The following is an 18,830-nucleotide window of genomic DNA, read 5'->3' as shown; positions in this document are numbered from 1 at the left end:
GCTATTTATTTACATTTTCCTATGACAAGTTGAAGGTAAAAAGTAGTTTGTCTTGAAGAAAATGTTTTTGCAAATAACAATCGGAAGAATATGTAAAGTTCCGCTTTCAGAGCTTGAGATCTATGGAGGAAGATAATGTTAATGTGATTTATTTCTATAAACAAGCAGGGTGTGATGTGGCCTACACAATGACCAGCCGCCTTTAATTTCCCTATCTAAAGACAGTAACCTATTAAAGTTGGGTAGACTTAGGGGCATCCTAAGTATCCCGAAATTTAAATTCCAGTCTTCAAGGAGATTGGAACCCAGGACACCAGGTTCGGAAGTCTAGCGTTTAACCACTCAACCACCGCGCCCACTAAGGAAGAATATGAAGACCTATTCCTTCCCCCCCCCCCCCCTCAGTATTGTAAAAATTCAATAAAATAATTTCAATTTGTTATGACAAATTACACAAATGCCCTTTTTTTTTCGTATTTTTTTGGGATACGTTGAAATATAAATGAACCATCAAAACTGAAATATTGTTAAAGGCGCAGCATATGTTTTTGAGACACTTTATTTTTTATTGCATATTCTCTAGTTCCTTTTTAGTGATGACCACTTTTGTTTCATCCAGGGTGGCGAGGAAATTGCATTGAAGTTATGTGCGTTTTCATATGGCCTTTGAGACCTTTCGGGTCCCGAAACAATCAACTGCTTTCTTGGAAAACTTTTCCAGCTAGAGCTTGTGAGAGTTGACTTGATTTTTTTCTATAGCGATTTTCTTAAACCAAGGATGCTTTCCTGTCATCATAGATTTTTTGCACCAGTTTTCACAGCACGGCGTCATGAAGCTCTTTTACATGCTTCCGTCTTCCAGGTGGCAGGGGTTCATGCTGAAGATTCTCAGGGAGGCTTTGAGGGTGTCCCTAACGAGTTTTCCTTGACCACTTTGGGATCGCTTTCCAACCGCTTACGTTGCAAAGATTTGTTCACTATATTTTTGCCAGTTTCTTAATGTTTTCCATACAGACAGTCGTAGAACTTTACCTAAAAATTATTGCTAAAAAAAAACGAATAAATGTTTGTAAAATATGTTTCAGAAACCAGTCACAGACTGGCCTCTTTAGCCTTAATCATCACTCAGTCTCAAAGAGGGCTTTATAGCCTTGGTCGGTAGTCAGTCTCAGAGAGGGCTTTATTGCCTTGGTCGGCAGTCCGTCTCAGAGAGGGCTCTATAGCCTTGGCCGGCAGCCAGTATAGGGAATGGGAACTCTGAATTAAAAGCTACGGCTATCTTTGGTTAATGTCTCAGATTTATGTGCTACTGTGGACTGCATTTAGTGTTAAGAGTCGTTTGGACCCGCACAAACCAACTATCACTTTTAAAATACTCAGCGCAGGCTAGTAGCAATACATTGCTAAAGCGCTTAGCCTTCGAACCGAGAATCCCAGGTTTGAATCTCGGTGGAGACCGACATTTTTAATTTCGAGAATTTTATGTCACACTGAGTCCACTCAGCTCTAATGGGTACCTGCCATTAGTTGCGGAAATTAACGCAATATTGTTGGCCGCATGGTACACTCTTACCCTTGAGCCACAGAAACAGATGACCGTTACATCATCTATTCTATAGATCGCAAGGTCTAAAAAGGGTTATTTTTTTCTCTACTTTTAATGACTGAAATCGTGACGCACCGAAAGATATATTATTTAGAAAATCTATTAATTTTTCGTCGCCACGTATTTTTCATGCCATCAGTCGGAGACTCTTTAAATAAAAAATTTCAGAATATGATCAAAGAATCTAACTGAAAATAGATTAAAATTATTGTTGCTTATTACCATATGACAGGAGGATAAAAAAAGAAAAATTGAATATGTCTAACTGTCGAAAAAAAAATATATGTGAACGCAGGGCCGGCCCTAAAAATTGCGTGGTTCTAAGTGAAACGGATTGCGCGGGCCTAGTCTGGATAGAGATAAACATAACATCAAAATTAAGAATTGGTATTAGAAAATATATTCGTCTTTGCAATAAATTTTTATTAACTGAAAGCTGACAATGTCTTTTTTTTAAATCGCTCTTAGGATTGGAACCCCAAAATGACAATGTTGTCTATTTTTCATGAGATTTTTATGAGCTTTCAGAAGATTATATAATTTCAGGAGATTCCAGGACCTTTTGATGTATTTTGCAATGACAGGAGATTTACAGGAGGCCCTGGAAAATCATGAGGTCTCGGAAAACCTCTTATTATATATAAGTTATAATGGTTTAATTTAATTATTTACACCTTGAATTAGCGCGGAGCCTCTGAAAGTGTGAGGCCCACTGCGACCGCATAGATTGCAGGGGCTTAAGTCCGGCCTTATTTGGACGAAGAAAGCAAAATGACTCATCTTTGACCAAACATGCAGTTATTTTCAATTTCCTTTTATAGGCATTGATTTGTAAACCGTCTGGCAGATTTCTACAGAGAACCAAAGTCTTAGGTCACATTGCACTGTCATGACCACATATATCCCCCCCCCCCACCCAACACAATTTTATCTATATGGTGGCCCTAGTAGTGTCCTTATCATGTGCAACGATTTATGAGTAACGATTATTGTGATCGGCTTTTTTTTTTTATTACTATACCTGGTTGAGCTCATTTCCTATTGCTCTATAAATAGCACGATTCTATTAACTATTGGTCCAGAGTTGAAAAAGTGGAACTTTCACCCGTGACGATATTGACACCGACACCACAGACCGTTATGCGTGACGATGAAGGTTGTGCATTTAAAAAAGGTGTCCGCTTGTATGTGGACCAAGGCACACGTGGAAATCGAATCAATTTCATATGAACACAGTTGAGATATTGCCTCATGGTTATTAATAAAGAATTTAAGTTCTTTTTTTTTTTTCAGAAACCTCTGTAAAATATAAAACAAGATAATCTTATGGTTTAACGGAAAATGGCGGAACTTAAAGGATATAAAGTAAAAGAACCAGGTATGTCTGTTTAATTTTTTTCCAATAAAAAACTAATAAAATTATAGGCCTATTTATCTTTCATGTACATCTATTACTTTTTTTGGACAATTTATTCTATACCAAGATTAAGGATAAATGCAGTGTTTCACATGACTACACAAACCCAGTAGCGACCTGCATATTTTTCCACATACATGCAGATAAAGCCGTTTAATAATTTTTTTTTTTAGGTTTTCTGCGCCTGTCTTCTGCAAGGGTTTTTCTGTGGGTCTCAAATTTGTGTCCCTGGCATTCGTGAGAGCTCTCCGAATATCTCTTTCAGAGATTGGGTGTGGGAGAAATAATGTGTACAAACCTTTTACCTGACAATCAGAGATGATATACGATTTGTAAAAAGTAGGACTAATGTATCAGCACTGTCAACAAAGTGTCAATACACTTAGTGTTAGAAATTAACACGTCTGTAACATTATTAAATTGAGACAATATTATTTTTATATCGTCACATAAAGGATTAGCTGAACAAAACGGCAACGGTGTGCTAAAAGAAAAGACAAACTCAGAAAACAAAATCACAAACGATGGGAAGAAAGCTAAAAAAGAAAAGACTCCGATGGTTGGAGTATTTGAATTGGTAAGTTTCAAACATTTTTACTGTTTTTATTCTGGTGAAAAGCCTCTGTCATATTCCTGGAATTAAATGCTTTGTAGTTGATTTAAAAAAATAATAATTTTTTCCTCCCCTCCCATCACCCGAAATGTTCGCTGAATTCTTGCCGTGCCTTTTAACCGAGGGGTACCTCTTATAGATACATTTATATATGCACTGATCCTTGACGCTGGGTATCATATTTCTCTCTGTGTCTGTATTCAGGGCCCTGTTGTCCAAGATCGAGATTCTGTCAATGGCGCTATTTTTTTCTTTGTTTACTCATTGTTTTAAGTTACTTTCAGATCCACCTCTTAGATCTACACTCACTGTCATTGGTATCAACGCTGCCCAGTTAAAAGAATCAATCGGTTGACATTATTTGCCCACATCCAGGACCGGATTTACTGCAGTACTGCAGTACTGCAGTGCAGACTGTTTGGCTTAACTTGGTCTTACTCTTATTGGAGGAGGGGGTGTCCGCAGACCTCATATGTATGTAGAAAAAAATCAAGACGGCAGAGCCATTTCATTGGCAACAAAGATTCATCTATTTGACTCTAATGTTAAGGCCATTCCCCACCATGAAGACGAAACATGGAGAACAACTAAAACTGCCATTGGAAAAGAACTTAGAATTCTTCACATTTGGTCAGACATCAACAGCTACTACGGCCGTTTGCAAAGAACCAGACAAACTCGTGTATAAGAAATCAGAAAGATGGGGCTGTATGGGGCACACGTTGAAAAAATCGTCAAAAAGCGTCAATCGTCAAAATTATATGAGCGTAGTCAAAGGGCGTTTTGAGTTTAAACACCCATCTAGCGGGGTTTAAAGCTAAAACATATCTCTTTAATATAAAAAAAACAACAAAAAAAAACAAGCCAGGCAATGAAGGGAAACAAGGCAAGAGAAAGAGAAGGAATCACCTGGCCACTTGAGCTAGATGCAGACACTTTAAAGTTTGGTAGTACTTTGGAATAAGATGGAAATGATGGCCCAGTACAGGGGATTATTGATGATGACGCCCCATACTCCAACAGGCGGGGGGCGGTCTGTAGTTAATCAAGTAAATCATATCAATTATGTTGTGCTATGTTTCTTCAGTTTAGGTTCTCGGATAACATAGATAGACTGATGATGTTGGTGGGTACATTTTGTGCTGCCGCTGCAGGCGTTGCTCTCCCCGGCATGATTATCATCTTCGGATCTATGGTTGACTTGTTTGTGAGTTCTGGTAGTATTATCAAACTTATGGAGAAGCTGGAAGACTATATGAGCACTGTCAATTTGACACAAGCGCAAGTGTTGCAAAATAGCTCCTTGTTGTTGTAAGTATATGTAAAGCTTTTTATAGAAAATCTGTAAGAACTTGAAATAAATTGTTATCTAGTTATCTATTCTGTTGTTACATGTTAACAAAATATTGCTAAATACTTGTAAATTATAGGCACGAGAAAGTAATAAATATAGAATAACGATGGAAAGAAATTGTGGAGTGATCTGTAAAGTCTGGCTCTAAAGAGCCGATGTATGTATATTTGGAGACCATGGGCATAGCAAAGGCGGATGGGGTTCAACCACCCCCTTACCACCCAAAATGAAATCCCTTCTCTCTCCGCAGGAGGAGGGTCGGAGTTTACTGACTGATTTAATTCTTTGATTTTGTTTATTTAAGGATACATTTTAATACTAAACCATCACTTGCCCAAGCGCAGCCAAGGGGGGTTTGAGTTTAAAACCCCTTCCAGAGGGTTTTGCAGTCAAATTCCTCTCTTCTATAAAACAAAACAAAAATAATGCAAGCGATAATCCCCAAATTTCAAGAGCATGGCTAAGGAAGATTTTGATTTTAAACCCCCCTTCGAAATTTACGATAAAACCCCTCTCTACCATATATCAGTCACCAGATTCTACGAGCGTAACCAAAAATGGCTTTGTGTTTAAAACAACCTCTTCGATTATAAAAAAGCAAATTACACACTCAAAAGTATATGAGCGTAGTCAAAGGGCGTTTTGAGTTTAAACACCCATCTAGCGAGGTTTAAAGCTAAAACATATCTCTTTAATATAAAAAAAAAAAAATCACACACTAAAATTTCTATGAGCGTAACCAAAAGGGTATTGAGTACCCCCCCCCCTTTTTTACAGCGGGTTTTGAAGCTAAAAAATACCTCTTCAATATAAAAAAAATTAATTACGCACTCAAAATGCTATGAGCGTAACCAAAGGGGTTTAGAGTACCCCCCCCCCCACCCATCAGCGGGTTTTGAAGCTAAAAAATACCTCTTCAATATTAAAAAAAAACAAAAAAACAAATTACGCACTCAAAATGCTATGAGCGTAACCAAAGTGGTTTTGAGTACCCCCCCCCCATCAGCGGGGTTAGATGCTAAAAAATACCGATTCAATATAAAAAAAAAACAAATTACGCACTCAAAATGCTATGAGCGTAGCCGAAGGGGCTTTTGAGTTTAACCCCCCCCCCCCCCCATTCAGCGGCGTTTGAAGTTAAAAAATACCTTTTTAATATAAAAAAAAAGCAAATTACACACTCAAATTCTATGAGCGCATCCTAATGGTGTTTTGAGTTTAAAACCCCTTTCTACTCTCAACTTTTGTTGGTTCGGCGCTCTTTTACCCTGGCCACTCTTCTTGCTTCAATTCTTGAGACTCTGAGACTCACAGCTTCATGCCATAAGGAACGATCGAGAGCTAGTGCTTCCCAGCCGTGAATGTCGATATCGCATTCCTTGAAGGAGCTCTTGAGAGTGTCTTTGTAGAGTCATATTATGATTTAACATGTACGTTGTTTTTTTTTTCGTTTTCTAAAACAATGAAGAATTTTCTACGGACTGGTGCAGGAATGCCATTGAATATGGTTCAAATTTGGGACACTCGTGACAATGCGCATAGGCCCCCCTCCCGAACCTGCCAGGCATCGAACACTTTCAGATCGGTAAACAAAATTGATACTATTATTCATCAACATAACAACAAAATATTCTAAAAAGGAACCGCTGATTTCTGAAGATAATTTATTAGACTGCTAGTGCTAGCATACTACACATTTCTAAATTATGACATAAAAATTGTTTTTCGATTATAAGAAAGGCTAAGGAGCTATCACGAAACTCCGTCACAGTAATATTAACCGTCCTGGGATTTAAAACGTGTTTTGCCAATAGACTCTATAGAATCAAAGGACATCATCCGGTGCCTTGAAGTCACCGACCTATGTGACTAAATAGAGTTGTTCACACTTCTCAGCGTTCGGTAACGAGATTAATCACAAAACACTAATTGGTTTAGCATCCCTCTCAAAAACAACCCTCTCGAATAAATGAAATACATAAGTTGTTAAATATCTAGATACAGCACGGAAAAATCATGTCCACTGTGGAAGTTACAATAAAACGGCAAGAACTCGTTCTTTTTCCCGGACCATTATATACTTGTAAAATCTTGTAAAGTTGTAAATCATTTAAATAAAGTAAATATCATTTACAGTTCCAGGTGTGGGGACATTGCTACATTCTATTCACAAAAAAACAAAACTGAATCATGTGACATGTTGAATGAGCCAATCTTAGATAAAATGACAGATTTTGCAATCGATTTTTGTGGTGAGTGTATTAGACTCAGGTAGACTCTAGGTGATAGATATATAGTTAGATAGCGGTTCTCAAACTTTTCATACTTTATCGCAGCTCCGCGATTCACAGGTTGAGAACTGCTAAGCTAGATAGATACAAACAGAAAGATAAATACAAACACACACACACACACACACACACACACTGACGTCTGTCACGTTTTAAATCTTCAAACTTTGAAAAAGGAATTGAAAAGCTGCCTTAATGTGCTCAGGAAACAACTCTGCTCGAGTCGGGTGTCAAACCTCTAGTCCACTTTGATAGGTAACCAAGCTGGGTTTAAGCCTCTCGGCCACACATCCCATATCTCTGAAACTCAATTACAGAAAAAAAAGCTACATGTAGCATGGTTACTTGTATACATACCTGTGTAGCTTCTTTGGGTTTCTTGAGCACAAAATGATATGTTTGTTTTTAAAACTGAATGTAAAATATTTAATAGAACAAATGATACAATCTTTATATTGAGGAAATACATTTAAAAAAATCAGTCAAAGGGTTAATGTTTATTAAAAGAAATGTGTAAAAATCAAACAAGAACATAGAAGTAAGATGCTTATATCTTTGCTTAGAACAATATTAGAATATGCGTCCTCTGAACGAGACATAAAATTAAAAGCAAGCGCAAAATAAAGGTGTTAAGTTTATCACATTTAACTTACATTGGACTAGAGCTACACCAATAGAAGTAGCACTAAAATTAGAAACATTTCAGGCTAGATGGCTAAAAAAAAAAGCAATAATGTCCACAGCTTTGAACCATAACTTATAAATACAAAAAGCCAGCCTAAGAAATACACAGAAAGACACAAAGATAAAGGCATATTTCTTATTCCTAATGTTGAGACAAATTCATGCAAGTTCTCTTACTTTCCTATTATATTTGAAGCATGGGTCAGATGGGACAGGAGATAAACATGAATGACTGCGATCACCGATTACGTTGGACGTAATTGTTTTCTTTATTTAAAATGTTTTAAATTTATAGATATTTCAAACAATTTTATTGCTTATAATGGAAATGAAGAATGGAGTGGTTTCCTTAATAGATGTAAACTAAGAAAATATTTTCTTAAACATTGTGAAATTGTTTAAAATCGTAAAAACCAATGTAATAATTGTAATAAAATTGTATAAGTCATTTTTATAAAGACTTTTAAGTAAAATACGTTTCTTCAAAAAAGATGATAGTTATGTTACGATAATTACGAGACGATAATTACGAGATAATAATTACGAGATGATAATTACGAGATAATAATTACGAGATGATAATTACGAGATCATAATTACGAGATGATAATTACGAGATGATAATTTCGTCCTATGCGTGTCCAAGTGTTAATCTAATACGGTATGTTAATAAGAGAGACTTAAATTCTGATAAGTCACTTGTTTTCCTGGCTGATTCAGGCAGCCCATTCCATTCTCTAATGGAACTAGGGAGAAAAAAGCACTTGTACGAATTCGACCTAACATATGGAATAAGAAATTTGCCTCTATCTTTGTGTTTTTCTATGTAATTTATTAGGCTGTGTGTTTGCAGTTTTTAGAAATAGTTTATTGTTTTAGGTAGTATTACCTTTTATCTCACTCTAAATTGATCTATTTTACCTATAGTGTTACTCTAATCAAACTTAAAGATTCCTTTGTTATAAATCTTACTGCTTTATTGTGCGTCTGTTTTAGTTTATTTTGACTCAGTTCAATACAGGTTTTAAATGCTATTTCAGCTATTGGAGCTGGATTTTTCGCTGCCGCTTTTTTGCAAGTGTCACTTTGGATGGCAGCAGCTGAAAGACAGGCTCATCGTATACGCAAGAAGTTTCTAGAGAATATTTTATACCAAGATATTGGTTGGTTTGATACACACGAGACCTCAGAACTCAACACAAGACTTGCTGAGTATGAAAGAATCACTTTTTAAAAATTTGCTATATGCATATTAAATAGACACACATAATATTCATAGATGAAAAAAAGCGACAGTACCCACCCATTCCAGACCTTGCCACTTATGGGAGATAAGATTAGTAGTCTTCTGTTTCTATGGCTGACTATTAACGAGGGTCTAGTGGCCAGCTAAACGACTCAGTGGCGTTCTAAAAATCTCAAAATGTTAACATCCTTCACCGGGATTTAAACAAGAAATCTATTGAGTGGAAGCCAAGTGCTTTATAACTGGACCACCAGGCCCCTTTATTATGCATGAATATTTCACGAAAAAAATAATTCTTGTATGGACAAATCATCCTATCTATCTTAGTAAAGTAAGCATACTATGTAGGAATCGTACTGAAATGCAGATGAAGATTGTAAATGTAGTTTACTTTCTAAGTTCTATGTTTTGCTCAGCAAATCACCCAAAAGGTCCACTATCTTTATGACCTTTCGGTGTCTTTCTAGAATCGTGACACCTTATGTGATTGATTTGATTTTAGATATATAATTTAGCGAAAATTCAGGCATACCAATATATTCGATTAGTTCAACTAAAAAAAACTAGCTTTACATACAAAAAAAGTAAACAGCCTAATTATTGTGCAACTTTGCGAAGTCAAATATAACCGCACATGTATCATCAGTAGATTGCTGTATAAAAATAAAGAAAAAAAAACATACTTTCAGAATTTATTTTTAATAAATTTATTTCTAGCGACATCACAAAAATTCAAGAAGGAATTGGTGACAAAATGGGTTCCTTTGTACAGTGGTTCTCATGCTTTATAGCTGGCTTTGTGATTGGGTTTGTCAACGGTTGGAAATTGACTTTGGTGATACTATCTGTTAGTCCTTTTCTTATTGGAGCAGCAGGACTGATGAGTAAGGTATGAACCAAAAGCCAATATAGTCCTAAAATGTTTAGTAGTAAAATGCTAAGTTAAAATAAAAATAAAAACAACCACATCTTGATTTAACTACACAGTGCATTCTATAATGCTGTTAAAATATTAATATTAAGATCATTGCTTGTATGTGAATCAGTTCTTTAAATGTCATGTATATGATAACTCGGGCTCCACAAAATGTGATTCTTAATTGTCTAATAAATTAGCAGCCAATACTGTACAATGTACTGTATTTTACAAAGGGCGACATGATAAATTAGCTGCACAAATGCTTATTTACATATAACTGCACTGTTTTACTAAACTCTACTATCTTATCAAGGACTCGTATTGAACTCTATTGTACCGAACTCTGAATTCACTGTATCACCCTGACTTGCTGTATTGACACCTCGCTCTTTTTATATGGTGCTCGAAGGCCCTCTCGGACATATAGCCATCTCTTTCAAGATGGCATGACAATGTCATAGTACTTTTCGGAATAGTCACTGTTAATCACTCGCATTACGCCTGTGTGAACTGAGTTGACTTATTACACACTTAGCTATCTTTATATGCGTCGCACCACAGTTATAATAATATATTTTAAAAATCTTATAAATCTTATAGAACTGAAAACTTTCATAATAAATTCAGTCATTGATTTTCATGCATGACCTGGAGACACGCGTGGGACGTAATCATTCTCTTTTTTGAGTGGCATCTGTATTGTATAAGATAAAAAGAAACATTTCACTGCTGAATTGAAGAGATTTAATTTGTTTTCGATAATACAAAAATATATTATTACAATGTGTTTATTTTTCATAAAATTACATATAAGGTTTTAATATTTTAAATGTTTTGAATCCAGTTGGCGGCATCAATGACATCGAAAGAATTAGAAGCTTATGCCAAGGCTGGCGCAGTTGCTGAAGAAGTGTTTGGAGCGATCAGAACTGTGGTGGCTTTTGGAGGCCAGGACAAAGAATCTAAGCGGTAATATACTCGCTAACTATTTACAATCATGTAATGTTCGTCAAATTTACTGTAAACGTCATTATGTTTAAACAAGTTCAGGTAAGATTGATCAAGATTCAGAAAAGATTGCTATTGTTGATAACATAAGGATTCACAGGCTATAATCTTGATCATTTATGTTATTCCTCTTGGTTCATAGTTGCCCAATAAATGAGATTAACTCTGCTGTGGTTTCCATATCAGGCGACTCTTTATATGATTGTAATTCCTATAGGGGTATTTTAAGTTGGTATCTTTTTGGGCATCTATATATTTAGTTCCTCTATCGTGGTTCGATGATGACCAGTCTTTTCATCCAGGAGGCTGAGGGCTTTGCACTTGGATTTTGTGCCTCCTCGTGTGACTTTTGAGACCTATGTGAGCCCAGAATGTTCGGCTGCACATTGGGCAGGTTATTCCAGCAGGAGCTAATGTCATTGGCCTTCATTTTTTTCTCTGACGTTTTTCTTCAGTAAGTTTTGTTCTCTTGTCATCTGCAATTTGTGAACCAGTTTTTATAGCACGACGCAATGATTCTCAGTCATGTGCTTCTGTCTTCCTTGTAGCAGGGTAAATGATGAACGCTTTCAGAGAAGCTTTGAATGTGTTCCTTAAGCGTTTTCTTTGTCCATCTTGTGAGCGCTTTTCTTCCCTTAATTGGCCATACATGAGTCGTTTATGGATGCCAGGGTCTTCCACTATTCTGCAGATGTGGCCTATTCATCGCATCTGGGAATGCATCAGGATTGCAAGAATGCTTTGCATCCTCGCTCTTAGAAGGACTTCGGTTTCCATTTTACAAACATGCCATTCAACACTCTGTATTTATCTTTTCGTGCATCTAGTTCATGACAATTTTTGTCTATATATATTAGGAGATTTGTATGTTTTCAAAAGATTTTAATAATTTTCGGAGATTTCCAGAATATTCTGGTAAATCTGGAGGCCGCGGGAAATTTGTTATAAGTTATAAAATGGTCTAATTTCATATTTTTCACTCCTAGAATTAGCGCGGGCCCTATAAAAGTGCGGGCCCACAAAATAGCGGCGTATGCTACTCCGCCAGTTGACAGTTTGAAAAATTTCTAATTTAGATTGATAGAAAACAGGTCCATTTTGGGTTGCACTACTCTCCCTATCAGATCAATTCTATATCATTTTTACTGCTTGCTCATTCACCCACATTTTTTGTTGGTCAGCTTTTTCATTTCAATTTCAATATGTACTGGGATCCATCGGAGAACACATTAATTAATCTCTAAGGAAAAATTTCCCTTAAGTTATTTTCTTTTTTATAAAAAATTATTTATGCAATGTGTTAAAATATTTATACGAATAAAATAATAAAAAGACATAAACGTGAAAGTATCCTTTGCTTTTCTAAACAGGTATGCTTCAAATCTTACCGAAGCTCAGAATTATGGAGTCAAAAAAGGTTTTACCAACGGAGCTTCCATGGGCTTTATTTGGTTTGTTATATTTTGCTGCTATGGCCTGGGGTTTTGGTATGGAGGAACACTTGTCAGAGAGGAAAAAGATGTGTATACAGTAGGAAAAATGCTTGTAGTAAGTACAGTTCGTAATATTTTAATTATTTATTCTTAAACATTTCTTTCTTGTTTTAAATATTTTTATTTATTTCTCTCTTCAGGTGTTTTTTGCAGTGCTTATTGGTGCCTTTTCAATGGGCAACGCTGGGCCCAGCTTACAAGCTATGTCCATTGCACGGGGTGCTGCTTATAGTGTATTTCAGTTGATTGACTTGGTAAGCACAAGTTATTAAAATGATTATGTCGAAATGGGAAGCGTGGCCGAGAGGCTAAGTGCGCTTGAACTTGGCTACCTAGAAGGGGGCTCGAAGTTCGACACCCGACTCTCGGGCAGAGTTGCGTTTACTTAGCGCCTAAAGGCAGCACGGAAAACCAACTCCTAGATACCCCCTCCCCCTCACTGGTCCACAAATGAGATTGGACCATGTTATAAGCATGAAAGTAGCGCTATATAAAAGCTATAATAATAATGTATTTAGAGGCTCGATGGCTGATATATATTTGTTATGAATAAATTTGAAGGCTAGGTCACACACACACACAGGGCGTTCTGGATGACGAAAATAAAGACAAAAAGAAAAGACGACAAGGTTACAGTTACAGTTTGTGGGGAAACACAAACTCAAAATCTGCTCCCGAAGTGGTCCACCCAGGCAGGTATAAAGGCAGGTTTCAATATTTCAGAAAGAAATTCTATCAAAGACAAATGACCGAGAAGAATGGAGGTTGACAGATCCTGTGTGGAGCCCCAGCGGTCCAGCAGACCAAAGGATAGGTGAAAGAGAATGTGAAGTTAGATGTGAACCTGGTCTAACTGATGTTTCTTATAATGAATATCTAATTGATCAAATTGTTTTGTAAAGGGTCAATCTCTTATTCAAATCCTCAAGAAAAAAAAACGTTTCCGTAATAAGAAAATAAATAATAAATTATCCTTTAGTACAGGCATATCAAACTCATTAGGGTGTATGGGCCACTTAAAAAACCTTCTATGACCTGACTAAAATTCAGTTGCAAAACAGCATACTAGTTTTATGTAAATTAGAAACTGTACAATATAATACAATAATTAATGGCATACCTGTCTCTTGGTTAGCTAAATTTTTAGTCCTAGTTAGTAATTTAAAATTACTATTATAACGCATTATTTTCTTTTTCCTAATGCTTCAAATTTTTTCTGGGATACAAGTTTATCATTGTTAAGTTGAAGTTTGTTTGCTACTGACACTTCTATCACAGATGAGAAATTTTAATCAGATAATCTCGAACGGTGAGGTGTTCACCAGGTGTTCTAGTAGCGTTCAGTATGGAAAAGAACTGCAAACATAGCTAGAATCCTGGCTGCAAATTTCCGCAATTAAACGTACCGTTCAGGGTAAATAACTGTAAAATTTAGCACAGCTAATTCTATATGCTTCGATTTCAACAAAAAATCTGACTGCTATTCTATCAGCTCTAGTTGCACATTACTAGAAGCATCAAATGAAAATAGAGATACAAACAACGAGAAATCTTGCTCGTAAGATACTAAGTCACGAAAACGTTCATTGAAAGCATCTACAAACGATTCCCGGTGTAAGACATATTTACCAAAAGTTGTAGCCCTATTTAATCTTTTTAGTTCCTGACACGTTGAGAAGTGAACAAGATTTTCTCTTCATATTTGGTTTATCCAGTCATAACTTTGCTTGAAAGAACTTCACATGATTACACGCAGTTGTGACAATTATGTCTCAAAGTTCCAAATTCAAGTCTCAATAAAATTTCCTCACGCAGTGCAAGAAATCTCTTCAATACTTTATAAGAGCCAGCGAATTTCTGTGTAGTATGGAACACAATCAAATTCGTGTCCAATGTCATCCAAAAACATTGAAAATTGCCGATGATTTAAGCCACACGCACAAATTAAATTGAGAGCGATTGAAAACGGTCTTACGACATGTTGGAACTGTAATCGCTATGCGCAAGATGTTTCTAGGTGAATGATGCAATGAAATGGAGTAAATTTAAAATTAGCATCAGTTTCTATCATTTTTGCAAGTAGCTTTGCATCAAAACCATCTCATTCCATGGTTGGTGAGCCATCTGTTGTTAGACTAGATAGCTTTACCAAAGACAAATTGTACTGCAATATCACCTAGGTGGCCAGCGGGTCGCATGCAAAGTGGGTGGCCCTAGAATACTACCTACGACATTCCTGTTCACGCGATAATATGAAAAACTACTTATTAATTGTTGTTTTAATTATACCCAACCTATATGCATAGTAAATAGATTGTTTCTCTTTAAAAAATAGTAAACAATTGTTTGTGTTAATGTAGTAGTTAAGATGACAGAACTTACATAACTTGGGTGTGGGATAAATAAAATGCAGAATTATTTTTTTTTACCAGACAGAAAGACATATACAGTGAGTTGATATAAGCTTTGTAATTAAGGTATTTAAATAAACTAATTCAGCAATAAAAGATATTCAGATTTCAAATGAATTACATCCAAGGATTATAAATCTATAAATCTCCCATTTTCCAATCCTAGTTTTGGTTTACTTGAAGAAGAAAACATTTACCGTTTATAAATAATTCACATTTTGTTGTTTAGAAATCAGCCATTGACAGTAGTTCAAAAGCTGGAGAAACACCAAGCTCTTTAGGCGGGACAATCACCTTCCAGAACGTTCATTTCAGCTACCCATCCCGCCCTTCAGTGAAGGTAACGGAATTCATTAACTCTTTCTCTCCGTAATTATTTACCACATTCTGGTGGAATCAACGCTGATATCGTCAGTTAGGAGAGAAAGAGTTAAACAATTTATATAAAATCAAAATACAAAGATCGTAACATCTACATTAATTACTTCAATATTTAATCTTCAGTGTAAAATTTTAAAATACATTTTTTTACTTTATAATTCAATAATGGCTTCAATATAGCAATGTTCCGATATATCTAGATGTCTTTAAAAGTTCTGTCTTTCTAAATGACAATAAAGTATCAGATTTTCTTGCTCATTAGGTACTGAACGGTCTCAATTTGACTGTCCAGCCTGGTCAAACGATTGCTTTAGTTGGTGCTAGTGGTTGTGGAAAAAGTACAACAGTTCAACTGCTGCTGAGATTTTACGATCCTCTACACGGCCAGGCAAGTCTATAGTTTTTTTTTTTTTAATCCTTAACCGCCAAAAAAAAAAGCAAAAAAAAACTTGCAGATAAATATTTTAATTTGCTTATCTAATTCATATAGATATATCAGTAGCTTTTAAAATTCATTGTATAAGGCTCATTATTCTTAATCCTACAATATTAAGTCAAATGTTTTTATTTCCCTATATCTTATTTATAAATTTAATACCATAGCCTTATTTATTTGTAGTTCTAAATTAAACATATTTTCAACTACAAAAGAAGTTCGCTATTTCATCAGGCAATGCTGACCCAACTACCACATTTGTGAATGTTTAGGTTGTGTTTTCTCCCTCTGCGCAGTTTGGGTCTTCACAATATAATAACCTTTTTTTTTGTTTTAATAACCAAATCTTTTTACGATTTTTTTTTTAAATTATAAAATTGTTTCGAAATGTTTAGATACTATTAGACAACAGAAACATCAAAGATTACAACATTAAATGGTTGCGGAGTAACATTGGTCTTGTTAGCCAGGAGCCAGTTTTGTTTGCCACAAGCATCGAAGAAAACATTCGCTACGGCAAAGAAGGAGTGTCAGAGAAGGATATAGAGACAGCTGCTAAAAATGCCAACGCTTATGATTTTATAGACAAACTTCCCCAGGTAAACACAATTGATGTGTTTTAATTACTTTCATACACAGAGAGAAAAAGATTGAGAGAGAGAAATTGAGAGAGAGAGATTGAGAGAGAGAGAGAAATGAGAAAAAAGGAGGGAAAAAAAGGGAAAGAGGAGTAGCATGGAAGAGAGAGAGAGAGAGAGAGAAATGTGTGAGTTAAGGTTGGAAAAGAAAGAAATGAAATAAGAAAAAAAAAATAAGGAGAAAGATATATCATTAGAGCTTGGTGGATGAGCATGGCGGATTCAGGGGCGCCTTCAAGCTCCCGCAATAAAAAAAAACAATCTTCACTGAGATTGAAACCCAGGACCCCAATTTCAGAAACCAAGCGCTTAACCACTCAGCCGCCGCGCCCCCATGTTCTATATATATATATTTGCCAGACGCTTTACCACTTAGCCATCACTCCTCTAAAATTATTAATTGCTGATGAATCCTTCTTGTGACAATAAATAAACGTCTCTTAACTTTGTGTAGAAATTCAAAACTCTAGTAGGAGAGAGAGGAGCACAACTGAGTGGTGGCCAGAAACAAAGAATCGCTATAGCCCGAGCCTTGGTTCGAAACCCCAAGATACTGTTACTTGATGAGGCGACTTCAGCGCTGGATACTGAAAGTGAGTCAGTTGTCCAGGATGCATTAGACAAGGTTTGTAGTTTTAACATTCGTTCTGTTTCAACTTTTTCTTTTTCTTTTTTTTTTTCTCAGTGTGTCTATAACTTTTGATCTCACTGTTTTCTATCTATATAGATAACTTTATACCTTACTCTTTCTCTCTCTCTCTCTCTCTTTCTCTCTCTCTTTCTCTTTCTTTCTCTCTCTCTTACTCTCTCTCTCTTTCTCTCTTTCTCTCTTTGTATCTCTCTCTCTTTCTCTCTCTTTCTCTCTCTCACTCTCTCTCTCTATCTCTCTCTCTTTTTCTTTCTCTCTCTCTCTCTTTCTCTCTCTCTCACTGTCTATCTCTCTCTATATATATCTCTATCTCTCTCTCTTTCTCTATCTCTATCTCTCTCTCTCCCCCTCTCTCTCTCTCTCTCTCTCTCTCTCTCTCTATATATATATATATATATATATATATACTTTTACAGTAAAGTTCCTCTCTGACCTTTTGAAAAGGAACCATGGAAACCTGCCATATCCCCCCCCCCCTTTCTGGTCCTCTAAAGTGACTGGACCATAGATTGAGCATACTATAAGCATGTACGTTGCGATTAAAAAAACATTATTTAATAATATTTCTAATCACATAAATTTATTTTTGTTAGTCGTGATCTATTAAACATGAATTAGTCGATTAATTTTAAAAAAATGATGCTATTTAATTCTGTATAAGCTTTTTTTATTTTTATTTTTTTGTTATCGTATTTATATTTTATTTCTCTTATCATGAGCTTTCATCGAGCCCAGACATATATATATATATATATAATTTTTTAAATTATTAATTATTAACCTACATTGTCTTTTCGTATATATTGTAGGCACGCATGGGAAGGACAACTATCGTCATAGCTCATCGTCTCTCTACCATAAAGAATGCAGACATTATTGTTGGTTTTAAGGATGGCGTGGCTGTTGAAGGAGGTACTCACGATCAGCTGATGGAGTACAAAGGAATATATTATCAGCTCGTCACAAATCAGGTTAGCTCGCTTGCTTAAAAGATTAAGTCCTACCAATAATATTAGATTAAAGTTTAATACTTTGAAAAATCATTGCCATATTCAATCAATGAAGTGATGTTTTTTTTCCTTTTGAGAACAAAGACTTATTTGTGTGTATGTTTGTTTGATTTAGTCTCAGATGTGTGGCACTGTGTGGATTAGCTCGCTTGCAGTAATAAATAAGCCCCCAAAATAAAAATAAAAAAAGAAATTTGCTTTTAGCATTAACATTAACATTAATGCTTTGCAACAGAGACACGCACACATATTTTATTCAAAAAAACTAAGGGATAAACGACTGTATAGAAAATGCGAAAAACATGCACATATATGTAGCCCAGCCGGAACAAGTAAAACAAATGACGTTTGGGCCACGAGACAGAAAAGAAATGAGCTACACTGGCGTAAAAGCGCGGGAAATCGGGAAAAAAAGAGGGAGCATGTTAGGCAAAGATGTCTGGGAAAAGGGGATAGTGTTAGTGCCCATTGCATATTAAATAAAAGTGTGTTGGTTGTTGATCCCGTGAGGTTGGAGGGTGCCTGACATGTAAATAAGTTTGTTTTCGATCTGCAGACGAGTGTTTTTGTCATTGCATTGTTGTATTGCATGTGACGAATAGATCAGTGGTACCCCTATGATGTGTGTTATTGAAATGAATAGAGACGGGCATAGTTGCAAAATTTCGAATGTC

At 35.8% G+C, this 18,830-nt stretch overlaps 1 protein-coding gene across 1 annotated transcript in view; it reads left to right on the top strand.

Moving 5' to 3' along the window:
• LOC106077967 (ATP-dependent translocase ABCB1-like) overlaps nucleotides 1–18,830 on the top strand; it is a 42,263-nt gene that overhangs the window by 1,377 nt on the left and 22,056 nt on the right. Inside the window, exons 2-15 of the mRNA XM_056010635.1 lie at nucleotides 2,900–2,984; nucleotides 3,479–3,600; nucleotides 4,724–4,947; nucleotides 7,127–7,242; nucleotides 9,006–9,177; nucleotides 9,929–10,100; nucleotides 10,975–11,099; nucleotides 12,509–12,686; nucleotides 12,772–12,885; nucleotides 15,272–15,382; nucleotides 15,686–15,811; nucleotides 16,255–16,458; nucleotides 16,952–17,122; nucleotides 17,956–18,117. Of these exons, the coding sequence (XP_055866610.1) occupies nucleotides 2,948–2,984; nucleotides 3,479–3,600; nucleotides 4,724–4,947; nucleotides 7,127–7,242; nucleotides 9,006–9,177; nucleotides 9,929–10,100; nucleotides 10,975–11,099; nucleotides 12,509–12,686; nucleotides 12,772–12,885; nucleotides 15,272–15,382; nucleotides 15,686–15,811; nucleotides 16,255–16,458; nucleotides 16,952–17,122; nucleotides 17,956–18,117 (2,034 nt within the window). The 5' untranslated portion in view covers nucleotides 2,900–2,947. The remainder of the gene's footprint in view (nucleotides 1–2,899; nucleotides 2,985–3,478; nucleotides 3,601–4,723; nucleotides 4,948–7,126; nucleotides 7,243–9,005; nucleotides 9,178–9,928; nucleotides 10,101–10,974; nucleotides 11,100–12,508; nucleotides 12,687–12,771; nucleotides 12,886–15,271; nucleotides 15,383–15,685; nucleotides 15,812–16,254; nucleotides 16,459–16,951; nucleotides 17,123–17,955; nucleotides 18,118–18,830) is intronic.

The sequence above is a fragment of the Biomphalaria glabrata genome, chromosome 14 (assembly GCF_947242115.1).
Source record: "Biomphalaria glabrata chromosome 14, xgBioGlab47.1, whole genome shotgun sequence".
Classification (NCBI taxonomy): domain Eukaryota; kingdom Metazoa; phylum Mollusca; class Gastropoda; family Planorbidae; genus Biomphalaria; species Biomphalaria glabrata.
This window is presented reverse-complemented; position numbering and strand designations above follow the sequence as displayed.